At 37.1% G+C, this 19,852-nt stretch overlaps 1 protein-coding gene across 2 annotated transcripts; it reads left to right on the top strand.

The window, feature by feature from the left end:
• Nucleotides 1-15: 15 nt before the first annotated feature.
• Nucleotides 16-17,646, top strand: cfap69 (cilia and flagella associated protein 69). 2 transcript variants are annotated; one of them, XM_088090199.1, is made up of 25 exons: nt 16-418; nt 2,115-2,174; nt 2,272-2,337; nt 2,727-2,836; nt 2,938-3,014; nt 3,976-4,146; nt 4,923-5,075; nt 5,299-5,473; nt 6,057-6,180; nt 6,303-6,351; nt 6,463-6,584; nt 6,667-6,898; nt 7,850-8,005; nt 8,100-8,215; nt 8,603-8,721; nt 9,049-9,130; nt 9,878-10,070; nt 10,693-10,830; nt 11,311-11,387; nt 11,761-11,958; nt 12,167-12,253; nt 12,395-12,472; nt 13,363-14,574; nt 15,692-15,780; nt 16,719-17,646. In XM_088090199.1, the coding sequence occupies exons 1-23, from the start codon at nt 332-334 to the stop codon at nt 13,525-13,527; spliced, it is 2,835 nt and encodes a 944-aa protein (XP_087946325.1). In that variant the 5' UTR covers nt 16-331; the 3' UTR covers nt 13,528-14,574; nt 15,692-15,780; nt 16,719-17,646. The 2 variants fall into 2 exon arrangements, with proteins under 2 accessions (XP_087946325.1, XP_042362598.2); XM_042506664.2 differs by having other exon boundaries at nt 20-418; nt 3,976-4,074.
• Nucleotides 17,647-19,852: the final 2,206 nt, after the last annotated feature.

Below are 19,852 nucleotides of genomic sequence, written 5' to 3'. Positions count from 1 at the left end.
CTATGGCAACTGTAGTAACGTTATAAAGCCGTCAGACTCAGGTTAGAGTTCAAAGGAGCCCAAACGAAGCCGCTGGGTGATTTCTTTTCGGAGTTTAGTCGCCAAAAACAACTCGACGTAACGTTAAATGTCTTTTCATGTTAGCTCGTTGTTTTAAGTCAACAAAATCGACGTCAGAAAGTAAATTTTGTTTTGTTTATAATGTTTGTAACTGACTTTTTAACGTCGACGACATCAACTGGAAGCAAAAACCGTTAGCGAGGCAAAATTCAAATTAAACGGAGATGTTTAAAGTGAGACGTTGAAGCGAGAAGTTTGTCTAAATTTAAACATGGATTCAGGTAAAGTTTTGCACAGAAGAAAACCGGACTTTCCTTTAATAAGACCGAGAGCAACGGACAAGAACCAGCATCAGGAGGTAAACAGCTACTGTCTTTCCTCTGAGAGTTAAAGCTACTTATTAAACTGCTCGAGTGTCTCCTTTACCTCTCCTTTGACCCTCGTCCTTTGGGACATTTTGTCTTTTCTATTTTTATTTTTCAATTTTGGCATTTTCAGCGCATATGGCATAGATTTGGCAAGGGTGTGAGGGTTTTTTTTGTAATTTCAACCTCAGCTCTCACATTGAGTCAGTAATAAACAATGTAGTCAAAAAACATCCCCCTAACCCTTGTGCTCCCTTTAAAAAAAGTTTCCCATTTTTTGAATTTAAATGACAGTTTGTTTAAATGATACCACTGTGAATTTTTTATTAAAAAAACCCCACAAAAATTATGTTATTTTCTATAATGCAAAGTGGATTTTTTTGACAGGCCGGGATATGTTATTGATTACCAAGAACTTTGATTTTGATGCATCTTTATCTTTTGAGCAGTGTCAGATTAAAAAAAACAAAAACTCCCTTTCAGCACCAGTGTGTGTGTGTGTGTGTGCATCTTTGTAGGGGAGTTTATGTGCCTACATACAAAAGCAGGTGGTTCAAGTGGCATTGTGTAAATTATCAGGATTTAAATGGTTAAAATCTAAAAATGAGTTAATATTTGGTATTTATGATTAAGAATGATGTTAGTTGAAAGATTTCACTAAGTAAAAGTGGAAAATAATATAAATATATACTATTTTGTAGTCGTTTTAGTAGAAAAAATGTTCACCACTGAAGTATTGAGTGGAAGTTTTCCTCTAAATCTGACATTGCACAAAAACATAGGATTGCATTAAAATCAATGCTTAAATTAATATATAATATTTTATTAGGCAGTTATTCAGTGCAGACATTTTTGTCCTCCAAGAGGGAGTTTGGGTTTTTTGTTAAAAGAATTTAATCAGTGAAAGTGAAAATGATAATAATATATAATTTTAAAATTGCAGAATTATCTTTCCAAAACATGGGCAGAAGGTAATTAGCAAGGAAAGAAGAAATGACCCAAAAACTAGCAAGAAATTAGTAAAAAGTACAGAAAAAAAGAAAGTTTTTAAAATAAAATTTAAGTTAAGTTATAATAATTATGTAACATAATTTTAAGTAAGTAATTATGATAATTATAAGTATAGTTTTTACATTTTTTCCTTTTTTCCCTAAACATTTTATCCCAGCTTTTAAAAAAATAAGTTTCTAAATCTACTATTTTTTTGTAGTTTGTGGAACATGTCACCTCCAGTTGCTCATTGACGTTTGACGTTTGTTGATGTTTTTGAAAGAAATCACACACATTTATTCAGAGGTCAAAGGTTTGAATATATATGTGAAAGGCGTCTGGAAGCAGCACAAGAAAAGTTCAAGTTCACTGCAGGTTTCAGACAGTCAGTGAAGTTTTTTACAAGTAATAGGACAGTGTGCTGTAGTTCTCCTTTGTTCACCTATATAGACAATTTTCTCCTGTGCACCTGTCTACAGGGTTTTTAAGGTGTTCACAAGCCTCCACAATCTGGTGCAAAGTATTTTGTCCCATCTTCAGAATATGCACTACTTTGTTGTGTGTGTGTGTGTGTGTGTGTGTGTGTGTGTGTGGGCGTGAGAGAGAGAGAGAGAGAGAGAGAAATTGGGATTAAAGTTTGTCTGTCACCAAAGAAGACAGACATTATCAACTTTGACCTAAACTGTAATTTCACAACAGGTCGGTGTTAAAAGTATTGAACTCAGTAAGGTGATTCGTCTTCTTGAAGATCCTTTGACAGTAAGTTAAACAGTTATATTTAAAAGTTACCAGATTTTTTGTTTTAATTTAATTTATGTTTTATGTAATCATGCTGTACATTATGTATTTTTTTAAGGCTAACTTAAAGGACAGGCACCTTTTTGTCCTGAAGAAACTCCTGAAGAGAAGCCAGATTGGTTTTGTATCCTTTGTTCTGGGTGCTGTCCTATGGTTTTCTCCTTTGACACACAATTCTGATAACTCAGACTTCTCTTTCCAAAAAATGTCTATCTTTCACAAAATAAATCTCTCTCAGGTGTTTCACTCTGCAGCAGATTGTCAAATCCTCCTCATTACTGTCCCCCGGGACAGTGATGGAAATAGATTTGCTCTCATGCAACCTGAACACAGAGCCAAACGTCATTCCCAAGGCTCTAATTTATCTGTATCACTGTGTCTGTCAGCATTTTCCCTGTTCAAAAATAACCTCTGCTGTTATGAGGACTCTGCCCCATCTCATCCCCTCCTTCACTAGGATTTATCTCCATATAAGCTTTGCCAAAATCTTAAAACTTCTTAAATTATTTCAAGCTTTTGAAGGAGCTGTCAGTCATTGCCAAAATACTCAACATCTGTGCTGAGAAAACAGCGGATCATCCTGAATTTGTGCCCATTTTGTGTGAGGCGCTGCAAATTTGTAGGTAAAAAACTCAAATATTTTAAGCCTACATGGAAAAGATAAACATTTTTTTTCTGCTGTGACATCGTTTGATCATCATCATGTTGCTTTGCCTCACCTCAGGCTTCCCTTCCTCAAGGAGAAAACATCTGATGAGCTGAACTACGCTCAGGACGTCATAGAGTTCCTCTCTCACATGGGTACACAGATTTCATATTAAAGTTTTTTCATGCTTTTACATTAACTTGCAATTGACATTTTTTCAAAAGCACACCATAGGCTTTAAGGGCATGTATTCACTTTGTAGCAGCTAGTAATTTCCATTCTTTTAATATGTTATGAAGCTGAAGTAGACCTAAAGGGTATGGCTGACATTATGATACTTCTTCTTATGGTACAAAAAAAATCCCATGAAGAGACAGAAACAATGCATTAGCAGTTTCCTTATTACTTTACATTTTCCTACCCGGTCTGTGAAACTTAGGCCAAAGCCCAGTGCAGCCCTCTAGAGATCAAGATCCTTTTAGAAAATGTCACAAAATGTATGGTTTAATAAAACACAGCTAGTAACAGGCATAAACTGCACATTTGTAGAGGACTATGTGATTTTTTGACCAAAGATAAATGTAAAACACCAGCTAGGGCTGAAAAATCAATATTTTTGAAATCCCAGTATGGCTAAGTACAATATCCTATTTAGAAAAAAAGGTGTGTTATAACATGCTACAAAGATACATACACACCCCAGTAAAATCATCATCATTTTTGTGTATTTATTTTTATAGTGAAAACGAATTGCAAGAATTACCACTCCCATGCACCTCATTTCACAATTGCAATATCTGTCAAAAATAATTGCAAAATGATCTCTTTTTTTGTATGCATATTGTGCAGTCCTGTCATCAGCCTTAGGATAGATCACCCACTGCAATGAAAATCATCTTGTGTTTTTTAATGTCAAAATTAATTATTCTGTTATTTTTGCTGTTTTGGGTCCATTTTAATAAAATAATATAATGTGCAGTACAATAATTCTTTATGTAATATAATAACAATATTATTCTTCATATAGTTTTACCTTGGTTTCTGTATTATCTAGTGTTTAAGAATGATTTGGTCCTTCAGAGAAGCAGTGTGTGACGGATGTGTTTCTGTTGGCAGGCTGTCTGATGAGGGTGTCAGATGCTGAAGTGAGACAGCACATAGTTGAGACTGTGAAATCGCTCTACAGCTGTGTGGCTCCTAAAAAGATGCTTGATGGTACGGCCCGTCCCACCAAGCCAAAGCCTCGGACTTTCCACTCTGACAACCGATTTTCTAGACTGTCACTGAGTGAGGTTTTTCATGGATTCTGTGGTGGCATGCTTGTGCCTTTGTTTCTTTTGTTTTTCTCCTATCCTTCTTTTATTCCTCTTTTTTTTATTGTGTTTTTGATTTGTTTCTTTTTAAGTCTTTCATTTCTTTGTTTTTTCTTTCTGTTTTTTGTTTTTTTTTCTTTATTTTCTTTTTTCATCCATTCTTTTTCTCTTTTACATTTTACGTTTTTTAGGGTCCTAGTGATACATCACAAGGCTGATATTATGGACTGGGTTTGACTCATCATCTTGCCCAATATAAACACAGAAATGCAATTGATCAATACGAAATTACCCTCTAGGGGACAGTAAAGGCTCGTCTTTGTCGTTTTTTTGGCAACTTTGTCCATTTTGACTGACACAGTTTTGTATACATCGAAAATGAATTTCAACTTGTATATTTTTAACACATATTAACGACACTGTTTCCAGAAACCCACTGCCAGTTAATTTAATTTAACAATTTAAAAAAACATCTATTTCTCTTTCCACTAAAACTGCTTTGCTTCCTGTGTACTAATTGCTGCTTCATCAACTTTTTCTTACTGTTTTATTATTGTTGTATCACTTTTTGTTGTTGGTGTTGTTTCCCCAGTTCCCTATTAAGAGGCACTTGTGAACAATAATGTGCAGGTTTCCCCTCTTTCTGTTTTTGTAGTTTTTTCTTGCCTTCTCTTTAGTTTGTCTCTTGCATCACACCTTACATGCAAAAAAGATTTTCATAATATCTCTTATTTGAATGTGTTTCTGCAGGGCTCCAGCCCACCTCTCCAGGCTACAGACTTCAGCTGCTTGAGCGCAGTGACCTGGCTCAGACGTTGCTCCTCTCCATGGCCGCTCTGGAGAACCAGCCTGCCATCAGGCTGCAGCTCCTGCAGACACTTCAGATCCTCTCCAGCTCCTCAGGTCAGCAACTGATTTTATTCTGGGTCCACTGAGGTTTTGGAGGAGGGGACCTGTCAAACATGTCAATCCAGCCTCCTTCATTAGATTAAGTAGCCAGCCCTCAAGAGGGCTCAGACAATCAATCAAAACAGTGATTTTAAGTGTGCTTGTGTCAATGTCAGCAGGTCAGCGGGTTGTTTTTATAATAAATCACATTAATCAAATTTTTATTTTACAAACACAGATATGAACTGTGAGTGGATTCTGAAAGCATGTGGAGCAGAGGCAATCTGTCTCCACATGAACGAGCCCGACCCGACTGGTCAAGTCCTGTTTCGCTCCTCTGAAATCCTCTGGAACCTGCTGGAGAGAGGCAGCAAGGAGGTCACTGCCCAGCTCAGCAGCATGGAGTGTGTCATGTGGGTTTCTCCTCTAACATGTTTTCAAATGTGGCTAATGAGAAAAGTGTGTGCTTGTCGAAACCTGAGCAGATTGGCAGGATTTCATTCAAAACATGGAAAGAAGGCAATGAGCTACCTGAAATTAGAAAAAAAAGGAAAATAAAGTTACAGAATGAAAATAATATTTTTTCTGTAGTCTAATTATAAATATATAATTAGATTAAGTTTTCTTAATATTTGTCCAAAGTCATTTGATATGTATTATTATTATCTATTAGGACAGTAAATGCTAAGTTGCTAATTGCCTTTTTTCCATGTTTTTGACAAAAAATATCCCATTTCAAACGTTTAAATACTGTGAAAGGCATCTGAGCAAGACAACTAATGTCTATCCAGGTTTTAAAGGGTTAATTAAACTGAATTACCCTTTTCTAACTCAAGGAAATCCTGGAGTTGATTAAATCCTAAAGGTGAATCTCCTTAAAGAAAGTAACATGAATGAAGAATTAATACTTTTCATCCTGAACAATTTGAATACTTTTTTGCTCTCATTTTGCAGTTATATATTGGATTACTTACTTTCTGTGTTTTTGTTTGTTAGATCTCTGAAAGACGCGTTTTGTCACCAGCTGATGAACGGTGTGCGACTTTCTGACCTCCAGCTCAGAAATGATCTGCTTGTGATCACAAGTCTCATCGCTGAAAATCCTAACTCGCTTCTTATTGTGAGTACGGGATAGATAACTGTATGATGGAGACACATTGCAGCTGTATTTTTAGACCTAGAATTGACCAGTGTGTAAAATGTCCCATTAAAATTTGCTTTATGTGTCTTTTCAATTTTCAGGAGAGTTTATTTGCCAGACAGCTCGTAGCTGTCGTCACATTTCCAGAGTGTAAGGCCAGTTTCTTTTTAAACATTTTTGTTTTACTCTTCTTCTTTTTTTCAAATTTCTTAGTGCAGTAGCACATTTTCTGACAACAACATTGCTTGCTATATGTTTTAGTGAAAAGCCACCACCCTTTGGTCCGCAACCTCAAGCTCTCCTACAATCAGGAAGATTTGAAAATGAAGAAGCTGCTGTTGAATCTGTTGGTTTTAATGTCGAAGGACTCGGCTGCTCTGCAGGTCTGTCACACACTCAGCTAGTGTTGTTGGAATAATTGTAGTGAGGAGTCTCAATGTGACACCCCATGTCCTCTTCTCCTAGCTGTATAAAGAGGAAAGAGTTATGATTGCTCTACTGATTCTCGTGAGGCCGCCTGTTGCCTCATCTGAGCGGCGGTCAGCTTCTCGTCAGTGGTCCCCCGTCCAGCAGGAGGAACTCCAGCTGCAGGCGCTGGCCACCCTGTCCACCATCGCTCCACTCCTGTTGGACGACTACATGGCCTGTCAGGGAAACGCGTGTCTGCTGCTGCTGCTGGACTGGTGCATTGCACATGGTGAGGATGCTGCAAGACATGTGGAGAGAGAAACAAGAGACTTAAGAGAGCTAGTCCTGTATCTTACAACAGGGTTTATTAAATTCAGGGCATTAAATTCAGTAATCTAAAAATAACGCTTACCGGCTTGCACCTTCTTCAGGGTGTATTGACATACGCGTTGTTGGTGTATTTTTAATGTTTCAAGCCCTATTGATCAAAAGCCTTATATGCTTTAAAACATCCTGAGTGCCTGATTTATACCACCATTTTTTGTTATAATTTCCTTTTTTCCTTAATTTCCTTTTTTTTTTTCAAAATTTTTAGACATGTGAAATATAATTTTATCAATTGTTTATTCTAACATTGCATCATAAAATCTCAAAAGAACTGGTAACATCTATTATTTCATTTTTTATTTAATAAATTCTTTTTCTAAGTTCATCATAATGGGAACCCAAACAGTGGAATTTCACATACAGATTGAGAAACACAAAATTGCCAAGAAAACCAGATAGAAATGCCAAATATTTCCCACTTCTGTTGGTAAACCAAATAGATAGATAGATACTTTTATCATAATATATGTTCATTGGCTTCCATGTGTTCCACTCTAAAAAGGGTTTGGGTTTTTTTTGCAGTATTTTACGTAGAAGATCAAACTTTTCACTGGACAAAAAAGTCATGTTTTATGTTTCAGTTACCACCTTGGAAAAATTAAATTGTCCGTTAGTTTTGGTTATTAGTGAATTGATCTTAAATTTAATTTTGAGTGGCATTAAAAAAGTCTGAAATCTACATTGCCTAAAGCTGCAGGAACCCTGAAAAGGTCAGAGGTCAAACACGGACATTTATGTGGCCTGTCAGAGTGCCCATTAGCAAAACACTGGGTCCCCAGTATAGACGTATAAAGAGAGCTGATTACAGTATTAGACTATTTGATGAAAACAGTTTATTATATCTTTCCTCCAGATGCTTTCTTCGGTCAGGGTCTCAGCTCAGAAGGAAAAGGCAGCACGAAGACTCAGATGCGTCATTGTATCCGAGTGCTGAGATCTGTGACGTCTTTGGGTGAAGAATCAGTCAACCAGGATCTTTGTGATCAAGGAACCATCAACCAGCTTCTGGGTGAATTAAACTGAAACTCACACAGCACCAGCAGAAACATTTGACTTGATAAACATGGTCAACACACTCATACGTGCGCGTTGTGTTACCTCAGGGGTTTTGATGCAGATGGAAGCGAGTCCTGATGAGGACGATGACGTCACCCTGGAGATAAAGTCCGATATTCAGCTGATACTTTCAGCGCTGTGTGAGAGTGACATGCACAGAAAGGTAAAGCTAACACTAAAGTCCAGAGTTCAAGGTCAGTGAGTACAGAGCTGAGCAGTTTTTGGTTATATTGAATTTAGTGACCTTTTTTTATGATAACATCTTTCAAATGTATTCAGTTTTTGTTTTTATTTGTAGAAAAATAAGACAATACTGATGAAAATTGTCTGTGTTGTTTCCATCAGTGTTTTGACATTACTACTCGAGAATGTAACTTTTAAAGATGGCTGTTTTATTTAGTATGCTTCAACACTTTTATGATTTACCCTCTAACTTTCTTTATGTTTATATTTGTCAGCCAGATGTCATCTCACACTCAGATCAGATCATTTTCGGTCACAGTTTTTTAACACAGAGCATCTCCACACTGACGGTCCCGTTGTGTTGCAGGAGCTGTTTGGATCAGAGGGAGTCGAGATGGCAGTTCACTTCCTGAAGAAAGGCTCCAGCAGTTTCTACAGCGGTCTGGGACACAACAAGCTCGTCCTCTCCACAGTGGACTGCGTGTGGTCAGTTCAGCTAAACCTCAGCACACTTTCATAGATTGTCTGTCTTAATTTATGTTATTTATTATTTATTGCTCCATTTACATGTCATATCAATACTCAGCTTACATCTGGCCACATCCACGTCTTCCTCAGCTGAAGGCATGTTGTCATATTGTTGCCATAATTTCTTTCTTACTGTGTGCATTAGAGGTATACGCAAGTTACATTGTTGATAGAAAAAATAAAGACAAGATGTTATAAAAAAACAAACAAAAAAACATTAGCAGACAAACAGAAAGGAAAGCACTCATGGATTCCCCGTAGTTAATTACATTTTTGTCCTATCAGGTCCTGTATTGTGGGCTGCTACACCACAGAAGATTACTTCTTGGCTAAAGGTGGAGCGTCTCTTCTGTTGGACTTACTCACAGTAAGTAGCTGATTGACATTAGTTTTCTTTATTGTTGTCTTTGTGTCCATATGCATCTGTTGAAAGGAATCAAACCTCAGATATTAGCTTATTCTTTCAGCATAAATGAGCTGGAAACTCACTACACCTGAACTCAAACCGTGTCCAGCGTGTCCTCTCATCATGTCCTCTCATCATGTCCCCGTCACACACACACAGAGCAGAAGGAGGGAGGGGGAGACGGCGGCCGTTAGCACCGGTGTTCAGTGGTTACTGTAAGCAGTGAGCACGGTAATAAATGACCGTATCAGGGCTGGATCGAGACTTTTAGGTGTCCTAGAAGGGATTGAGATCGGATTTGAATCACCTGTCAGACACTGAGAGCGGAGCGGACATTCAGAGACACCAGTGGAGAAAGAGAGCAGAGTGGACACCGGCGGAGAATGAGAGAGAAAAGGACATTCGGAGACACTGGCGGAGACATCAACAGAGAATGAGAGCGGAGCATACACCTGCAGAGAATTTTTTTAAAACAATGCTGCTGAGAGGGTCCGAAAAGCCGCTAAATAGCAATGAAGTCGGCACATTAGTCGTCCTCTCCCCCCGTCACCATGGGGCATTAGATCATCTTGCTCGTTTGTGTTTGGACGTGGAAAGGTTGCTTTATTGCAAAACTTCCGTAAGACGTCATAAGTCCCATGATCGGGCCAATAGTTATCGGTCCAATAATTATCGTGCATCCCTAATATGAAACTGTTTCTCTAACAGTCAAGCCCCAGATGTGCACACTGTAACGTCCTCGCCACTCTGCTGGAGTTGTGTGACAACCCCAACACTCTGTCTCACATCCTGAGCTGGAGGGACATCAGCGGTCAGACGGCTCCCAGGTTCCTGCTGCAGCTGTGGAGAGACGAGGAGGAGGAACTGAAAGTCATTAGAGACAAACATGGAGGAATCGCAGGTCTGTCTGAAGATAGACTTCAAACAACAGTCACTCAGTGATATATCATATTTATATCTATGAAGTATGGCTGTCCTTCAAATGCAGCAGATCATCAAGTGATCATCTGAACATGAGAGTAACAGGTGTGACTGGAAGTAAAGTCATTCCTTAACTAACATGTTTCACTGTATTCTCTGAATAACCAAAATGAAACATCTGAGTCAGCCAACATGTCGATCTCTGCAAACATCAAAAACCAATTCCTTTTTCTTCTCTTGACAAAGTGAACATGCAAAAAACAAGATGACTTAATGCTTCCTAAAACATCTTTTCACAAATCCTCTGACAGATCCATCCTCAATTCTTCTTCCTATTTAGACTTAACTTTGTGTAGGTTATCATCAGTCAAATGCAAAATGCATAATATCTGCATGAATATTTGAAATAAAGCCATAGCTGCCCAACACACACCAACCAAGGATCTGCTAACAGCAATAAGGATAATTTAACTTTGTCATTTCTGATTAATCCTAGTTGATAAAACGTGGAGGATTATGAGAGCTGCAGCCCTGTTCTTTTGATATCTTACATTTTAAAAAATATTCCTCTTATTTTCTGCTTTTTCACTTTTGACTCTAAGACCCTCAGAGGCCGATCCTCAGTCATCACCAGCAGGAGGACACCCAGCTGTCATTTCCTGCCAACAAACCGAGCGCAGCAGTGCTGGAGCTTTCAGAAAATCTGCGCTCAAAGATTTACTCCATCTTCTGCAAACTTGGTAAAGCACTTAATAAAGAGTTAGACCAGTAAACACAATGTCACTTCTTTAACAATACATCTATAAACATGTAGACAATGCTGTTTTTCTGCATGGATTGGAAAGGTAAAGGTCAATATATGATTCATTATTGTTTAAGTTTTCATTTACCATTATGCAAAATACTAGTTAAAATTAGCATTATTGTAAATTTGCAAAAAGCAATATATGCTAAACTTTTAAAATTTATTTTGTTTAACCCATAGAAGATCAGAGATCAGAAGATAGAGATCAGCAATCTATGAGGACTGCAGCATAAAAAAATTAGAAACAACAATAACCACATTAAGCACATAGAAGACATAAAGTGTGACATATTGAAATACCCACGCATGGACCCATTCATTCACTTTTGTACTTAAGAAGTTTTTAACTTAAGCAAAGAGACCAGCTCTCTTTTAAATCTATTCTGTGAAAAATAAGTATTTGTGTCTTTTGCAGGTTTTCAAGACCTTCCTGGATTGTCAAGAAAACATTATGTGACCTTGAGCATCGTCAGGAGATATCTGGATTTCAAGGTAGAAAGAAAATGAGCAAGGAAAATGTCAGTGCTTGATATGAAATCAGCTGTATTAGCACCAATTTCCATCAGGATTTTGATACTGTGATACTTTGATAGATAAGGTGTTTTTTCATTTTAAACTTTCTTTTGACAAAGGAGCAAAAACTATGTTTTACTTTAAGTAGTAAAAGCAGTCAAATAGAGTTAGCGTCAGTGCCACAGTGTCCAATTATGGAACGAAGTGTTCCTGGTTATATACAAACCCTAAAATTATCAACATATCTCCTTCAAACATATAAACGTGTAAATTTAATACAGCAAACAAAGACTTCTGTTTCACAGGACGCTGAAACACTGTAAATGTTGGCGTGTCTGTCTCGATGCTGTAGGTCGGGGAGGTGTGGGAAGAGATCATCAGGGAGCTGAGTTTGGACGGCGTGAGGCCGATAACCCCCGACGAGGAGGTTCTGAGTACGATCCATAAGATTGCAGAGGACACAGCGAGGAGGGTCGCAGCAGAACAAAACAGCATCCTGGAGCAGCAGGAGAAGGAGGACATCGCTGAGGAGGAGCTCATGTACACTGAGGTGCTGACAGTTTAAGTGGGCACAATGTCAGTTGGATATTTCTGCATAAGCACATAATCACTTTTTTATTACTTTCTAGTAAATTTCAATTGAGGCATATTGTCACTGAAAGTAATTTGTCTCTGGGACTCCATATCGACAGAGCCGACAGTTTAATTTCATAGTTTACTCTCTGACTTGCACTGTTTCTGGTGTCTTTGTGTTTCAGATTAAGTCTCACTGGAAGCAGCAGGAGCTCACAGCCAAGTCATGGGACAATTACGTCGCCAGGACTTCAAACTATGAGATCCTGAAGGTTTTATCTTTAACAGATGTAACATTAAGTAACATTAAGTTACAGATGTAACTGCAGATTTAACACTAAGTAATCTTTGCTAATACACAGAACCAATGTGAAGAACTTTACTTATACGTTTTAACAAACTTTTTTGCACAGGAAATAAAAGCACAGAGGGAGAAATATACTGAATCATCCAAATCAAAGCATGAGGATGCTGCAGTTCATCCCACACAGGTATGACACTGACACACAACATTAATATGAATTAACACATTTTAATATTTTAATATTTTATATAGGAGATAAAACTGGCAAAATGTTCAGGAAGGTGGTTGAATCTGTTTTGGGGGTTTTTTTTTGTTCTGACAAAAAGTAATCAGACTGACCTCTACTGGCAGAAAGGGGGGCATCTTCTGTACTGGTCTCACATCTGTATTGAAATGTCTTGCAGTGGTTCACAAAAGAGTCAGATATTATATATATATATATGTATATATATATATATATATATATATATATATATATATATATATATATGTTGGTGATATTGTCCATAATGATGAAATTCAGCGTGTGGTGCTCATAGTGCCCAAAAATACATTTGAATAACTCAACAGCAATATCTTTTTCCAGAAAGCTCTACACGCTTCCTTCTACGCAGTCATACGTTTGGAGGATCTAGTTTGGTAGGAAGAAAATAGTTTCTACTTGAAACTGCTCAAAACAAGGTCTGTTGATAAGCTTGAGTTATCGGGTCATAATTTCTAGAAAGAGAAATTGCTGTTGAGTTTCCGAAAAAAAAAAAAATTTTGGCACCACAAGGCAAGTGCCGGGTAGACATAGTTCAGTTATACTGGAGAGAAGGCTGACATCTCTACAGCCGACATCTCCATCACTTGTCAACTCACACCAAAACAATCTAGACTGATATACGGTGCTACAGGTAAGAGGCAGAATATGTATTTTTGATTCTGAGGTGGACTGTCCCTTTAAATCTTCTCACGGCTACAAGTGAGATGGATCTGCGAGCGCTGAACTCACCAGCTGGTGAACATATCTGTGCAGAAAAACAAGGAGACATACTCAGTGATGATTTACACGTGCTGTTTTGCTGTGTGTTTCAGCATTTCATCGGGCAGGTGATGTCTATAGAGAGAACAGGTGTTCCGAGTCCCGCAGGAGTAAAAGTGACGCTGGCCAGAGCTCCCATCAAGGTTACAGGTCAGGAGGAAGTGGGAACCACAGCACAGGACCCAGAATACTTCAGCACCGTATCTTTAAAAGACTGATTTTAAATACGAGCCCTCTACACTGTGTTATGGACTTAAATCAGCACACAAAACAAATCAAACGTAGCAGCACAAAGAGATTTTTATCATGAATAGTTTATTTATAGAAGCTTCCAGTTCATTACCAGAGTCTGTAGATACTGAAGAGTTTTTATCTGTGGCAGCAAATGCAGACATGAGGTCACTCGATGTGCACAATCAGCATCTTGTAGTCTAGTCCACCTCCAATAACCCTTGCAGACACACAGTACATTAACATGACTAGTCTTTCTTGTCTAACATATATTATTTCAACATGTCTGATGCACATTTTAACTGTTAAAACACATGTATACCAAATAAATAAAACAAAAAAACAAGTGTTTTTCAGATGAAAATTAATGAAAGATTTTTTTTGTAAACTTTTTTCCCCACAACATTCAGACAATTAAACATATATTTAAAATATTTTAATGTATTTATATGCACTAATTCTCCAACATTTTTTGCTTATGTAACCAGCAGAGCAACACCACACAAGAACAATCAATGCCTCATTATGTAACATCGAATAACAACCAATTATTCATCACTTCAAACATAAAAAAGTCTAATTTTGTCCAGTAAGGGTTCATGCTGCTGTTAAAGGTTGCTTTGTGTTTGTGGCACCCAGAGGGGTCCATTTAAGACAGTTGTTAAAAAATATTGTCCCTGTAGTGTTTTTGGGTTACATAAGTCACTGCAGTGCATTAACACACATGTTCCCTCAAGCGTGCAACATGCTGCACAGAGCCTCTTCTTCTTCTCTCGCACATTTGACTGGCTGGATGACCAAATCATCTCTGACAGGCCGGAGCTTTTCAGCCAGCTCTGTGAGTGTGTGTGTGTTGAGCCCCATCAGACTGGGACGCTCACACTGTACAAAAGAGCGGGGACACACAGGAGCCTCTTCAGTTCGACTGGCTGCTGCTGTTTGTTCAGGCTGCTGAGGGGCTTCACATGCTGTCTGTCTGTCCGTCTGCTGAGCTGCTGCAGCCGCACTCCCAGAGGACCAGTTAACTTCAACCTGTGAGCTGATTTTACCTTATGACTTACAGTTTACTCTATGGTTGTTGACTGAAAAAATAACTTATACTCAACATGGTTTTATATTTACATTTTAGAGAATTTTAAATTGAAAAAAAGAAAGAAGTTTTAGGTTTCAACGTTGAGAAAAAGATATTTTTCTTACAGTATTTTCTTAAGTTGAGATGTAAAAAACTCTTTTGTGTGTAAGAGTTTAGTTATTAAATAACTAATTTGGCTTCAGTCTGTTCAAACAGGTGATGAACATTAATATAACTAAACAGAGAGGGATAAAACTGTGTTTAATGGTGTTTTCTGACAACATGCAACCTCAAAAAAGTTCTATTAGAATATTATTTGCAAAAGAGATGACTTGTATTGAAAAGCACTCAATTCAATGTATAACATTTCTTGAATAACAATTGCATTTATCATCCGACTGAAAAGGTAAAGTTTGAGTTTGACGCTTCCTAAAGGCTGTGCGCTGCTCTGTAATTTTTTTCTTTTCTACAAGTTATATTTTGTACATCAATGTAAGCTAGTTAAAATTCTTAACCTTACTGTTAGTTAGTTTTAAATTTAGGTGATATTTATTATATATCGTATTTTTATATATCTGGGTTTTGTTTTTGTTTTTTTTTAATTCCAGTGATAAAGTTCCCTGTACTGTGGCTCAATTATCTCCAGATTACCTGTATTAAGGCTAAACTACACAGAGAAATGTCCAATGATAGACAGACATTACATCTACTTTTTTAAGACCAGTGGTTTCATGTTCAAGGTGTCTGCAGGTGCTTAAAAAGTGTCAAAATGTCTTTGACATCTTTGACTTGTGTCCTTGACACAATGTCTTTAAATGTTAAACCTTAAATTGTCTTAAATTTGAATTTGTGTGGTCTTAAATGCCACAAAAATGTTATTTAATTTCATTTATTCATCATATAATTTCTTTTTGTCAAATCTCTTACAGCTGATAAAAATATGCAATGCATAACAACCGGTTACATGTAGAAACAGCTTTGTTCTAACGGTCAGAAAACCTAAAAGTTTGGGAATACCTGATAAAAAATACAAACTAATGACAACTGAAGGAGTGAAGAGAGTTTTTTCTCCTCTGCAGGAGCTTGTTGGTTCGTCTGAGGAGCTCCAGCAGCAGAGATGATCATCAGACTGGGACGGCTGACACCCGGCTACTTCCGTCTCCTCCAGGTGGGTCGAAAACACTCACAGCACAAAAGGTTTATTTCTTTTATTATGTTTTATTTAACTGATCTCCATAACTGGAAAATTACAGTTTTTACAAATAATAATATGTTGTATTTCTGCATTTTAACTCGTATTAATCAGGAGAACACAAAAAAATCCATCCAGTCACTGAAAGTGTTTCATTTTAATACTTGGCAGATACTTCCATTTATTATAGAATGGCTTTGAATTGAGGGAGGACAAGAAGATAAATATTTTACAGAGAGCTGGCGCAGCTCGTCTCGGGAGATTACGTTATGTAACCTGTTCAGACTCGACCTCACAGCTCATGTTGTGTGAAAGGAAATACACACTTCGGATACTTCCATTATGGGGTGCATGAGTCTGATTTTCCGAAGATCCCAAATTGGTGCAATTTCTTTCAAAAACATTGGAAGAAAGACCATGAGCAGCTTGACAAGAAATGTTTAACAAATTGCAGGAAATTAGTAGATTTAGAGAATTAATCACTAATTTCCAGGCAATTTTCTTGTACTTTTCAATAATTTATTGTAATTTCTTTGGTAATTTCTTCTTTCGTTACTCATTGCTTCCTTCCCATGTTCAATCAGGTTTCAAAGGGTTAAGTTTGAGGTAAAGTAGTGGGCCAGCTGACATTTTCACATCCACATCAAATACAAGAAAAGACCAAGCCGTCAAATGAACAACTCCAAAATCAGAATGACAGTCCCATATTCATTAACCCCCGAGGCCTCAATCCTTTACCGCTGGATCCAGCACCAAATTTTACCAGGATATTCACATTTTCCAACAGCAACAACAATAAAAAAAACCCTCAGAATAATTGTAAACTCTTTTGTAATCATATAAAATGATACACATTGTGGTTTTAATGTAACTTTGGCTGAATGTCTCCGTCTTTCTGTCCGCCCTGTCCACAGAGGCAGGTCTCAGGTGAGGTCCGGATGCAGCCACAGAGCAGTCTCATCGATCCCATCGCCATGACGATGGCCACATTGGGGATGGGAGTGTCCCTGTACAGCACAAGGCAGATGACGGAGAGGGTCCATCTGAAGCATCACGCTGCCTGACATCAGTGAGGAAAGCTGAGCGTCAGACCTGCAGATCTGTGGGCGGTGTATGTGACAGATAGTTTGTGCGTGGAAGGTTTGTGATGGACGAGGTGGAGAGTTAATGTGTTTGTGGTGTTGCTTGAAGGAAAATCTAAGTGTCCCAGGAGAAAAATGTGAGTCCTTGTTATGTCCCAGCAGGAAGATTTGTCATGTGATCGAGCAATTTTCACTTTCTTTGCAGTCTCAACATTTATAAGTGTTGACCACTCTACATATTTTAAACAGACTGCCTTTAATTTCCGCAGTGATTGCATTTTTTTATGCAATAAATGAGCATGTTGTTTGTCAACATGGATTTCAGCACGATAGTTTGACTTGCAGCCTTTATTATTTCCTGCATTATATAGTGCAGTAATAGACAAAAAGTACAGAAAATCTAATAAAATGATAATGTAGGAAATTCTCCCATCATAAAAGCTTATTATATTTATTGACATGAGTCACAAACACACACTTTTCCTTGAACTTTAGCACCTTAATGTTTTGAATTTAAATTAAATTTTCAAGCAGCATCACCCCATTAAATATTTATTTATCAAGCAGACTTTAAACTCTTATAGGAAAGCTGTTTTCCTTTAATTTGCTAAATTAGAATTTCCTGTCTGTGTGAGAATATAATTATGTAAATCTGAGTATATGTAACATGCTACTGAAATAAATTCAAATAATTTTATGTATTTAGCGACAAATTTGAGTAATTGATGTAATTCTTTAATAAAAATGTTCACGTTTTTGACATCTGTGTGCAGACTGCTATATCCTGATGTTTTAAATGTGAATTTTTCCTGTAATGTTAAAACAGCTTTGTGATTCTCAGGATTTATCCATGTGGAAAAGTTTTGTGGGAAACTGAAATAGTCGGGCGACTGCACAGTCTGAAAGGAGCGACTCATGTGGAGGAAACTCAGACGAGGGAAGTGATTTTCCAGCAAGGTCAAACGCACATGTTCAACACCAATAGCTACATTTTCAGATGAGAATGACAAATGTATCTGTGTCTGTCTACGCATATCAGCATGTATTAATTGTAAGCTTTTCCTGTGAAAAACAGCAGTTTAACCTTTTAAAACCTGGATCAACATCACTTTTCTTGTGCTGTTCTCAGATGCCAGTTACTAGTAGTTTTTTTTTCATTGATTTTATAACTTAACAGCATAGTGCTCCCTACATTCTCAAATACATCTCAGATTAAAAACAAGCAGACAAAGTAATAATAACAGCATCAGTGATGACAATAATAAGTAAATAAATACGTATTTCAGATTATTTTGCAAATTGGTTTGATTTCTTTTAAAAACGCTGGGAAAAGACCTGGGAAAAAGGTACAAAAAATATAATATACAGTATGCTATAACATTTTTTGAACATATAATTCAAATAGCCATAATAGTTTCTGGACATATGACCTTTTTTTGGATTATGGTCTAATAATATATATATATATATATATATATATATATATATATATATATATATATATATATATATATATATATATATATATATATATATATATATATATATATTTTATCTGTCTCTCTCCTGTTTTTAACTTAAATTCTCAGGTTACTTTCATATCATCTTTTCTATCACCTTTTTCCCCCATGCCTCTGAAGAGAATTAATTGTGTATCAGGCTTCAAATATAAAATACTTGTCTATGGTGTTGATCCAGGTTTCAAATGGTTTAAAAAATCCAGTCAATGTATTTAAGTGTCTTACTTCCTCTGTGTCACACCGACAGCTGTTTGACTGTTTGTTAGTCTCTTTATGTATTTTTCAGGGTTTTTTAAAATGCCTGTCAAAGACAAACAACCTAGATTTATGTTTCCATCAGCCTCCATTTACAGCAGCCAGAGGAGCTCTGACTCTGTGGGAACCAGCACGGCTGTTGGTTTTACTAATTCCTCTCTGCTGGAGGCCGACAGACAGGAAGACAACATGTGAGCTCTGAATCATTTGTTTATTCTGAACTGTGGAAGCCGTATCCAATAATTGAATCTGCTTTATTTTAGAGATCGAGAAAGAGTAACAGGAATGTTGTGGCATCTGTATAGTTTTATAAGGATTCTAAAAAAATGGAATTGAAGACACAGATTAACAGTGACAAGCCGATAAAAGCCAACATTGATTCTTTATTCATTCATTTAATTGAAAGATGCCAGTGACACCTGCTAATCTTCCTGAGGTCCAGAATTCAGCACATCATATTCACATCATCACATAATGTACACAGGCGTGTGTGTGATTTACATTAGATTAATCACAAGACGCTGTTTACAACATCACATCTGTTCTATCTTAACTCCACCACATGTGCACCTCACTTTATGTGACATTAAATGGTCGTAATAGTTCACTGAAGCGTCAGTAGTGATATAGATTCAGTAACATTCACAGAATTAGTCTCCTGATCAATCCATGAATTGGCCTCAAAGGCCAGAGAACAAATTAAGACCAACGCTGGACCACTGATCAGCTGTTTAGGTAATGCAATGATAACTTACGTCTAAATGAGGATTTACTATTGGTTTGGTATATGTAAAGGGGGCAGCTATAGAGGTTTTGAGAGTCTGCTCCCATAATAAAATCTAATGATCCAGGACTGGAGAGCTGATTGACCTCTGGCTGCAGATGGATTCTTGATCTGGACAACAGGCAGCAGGCTCTGCTTGTCATGATTTAATATTTTCCCACTGAGGAACCTGCAAAATACAGTGTAAAATTTAGCCTTAAAACAAGAATAGAAAGAAAGAAAGAAGATATTTAATTTTATTTTATTTTATTCGGGGAGGTTATACATAGTCCAGGATTCAAAAGATAAGTAATTAAATCACTTTAAAAAAACATTATGAATACATAATGATACAAATGTCACTCACATAAATGTACCAGTCCTCAACAAAGCTTTTCTTCCATCTATTGCTCTCCCTTTCATTTCAC

Source organism: Plectropomus leopardus, chromosome 17 (genome assembly GCF_026936395.1).
Source record: "Plectropomus leopardus strain MGB_pleo_1.0 chromosome 17, ASM2693639v1, whole genome shotgun sequence".
NCBI lineage: Eukaryota > Metazoa > Chordata > Actinopteri > Perciformes > Serranidae > Plectropomus > Plectropomus leopardus.
Note: the sequence above shows the minus strand (reverse complement) of the source record. Positions and strands in the feature narration are given on the sequence as shown.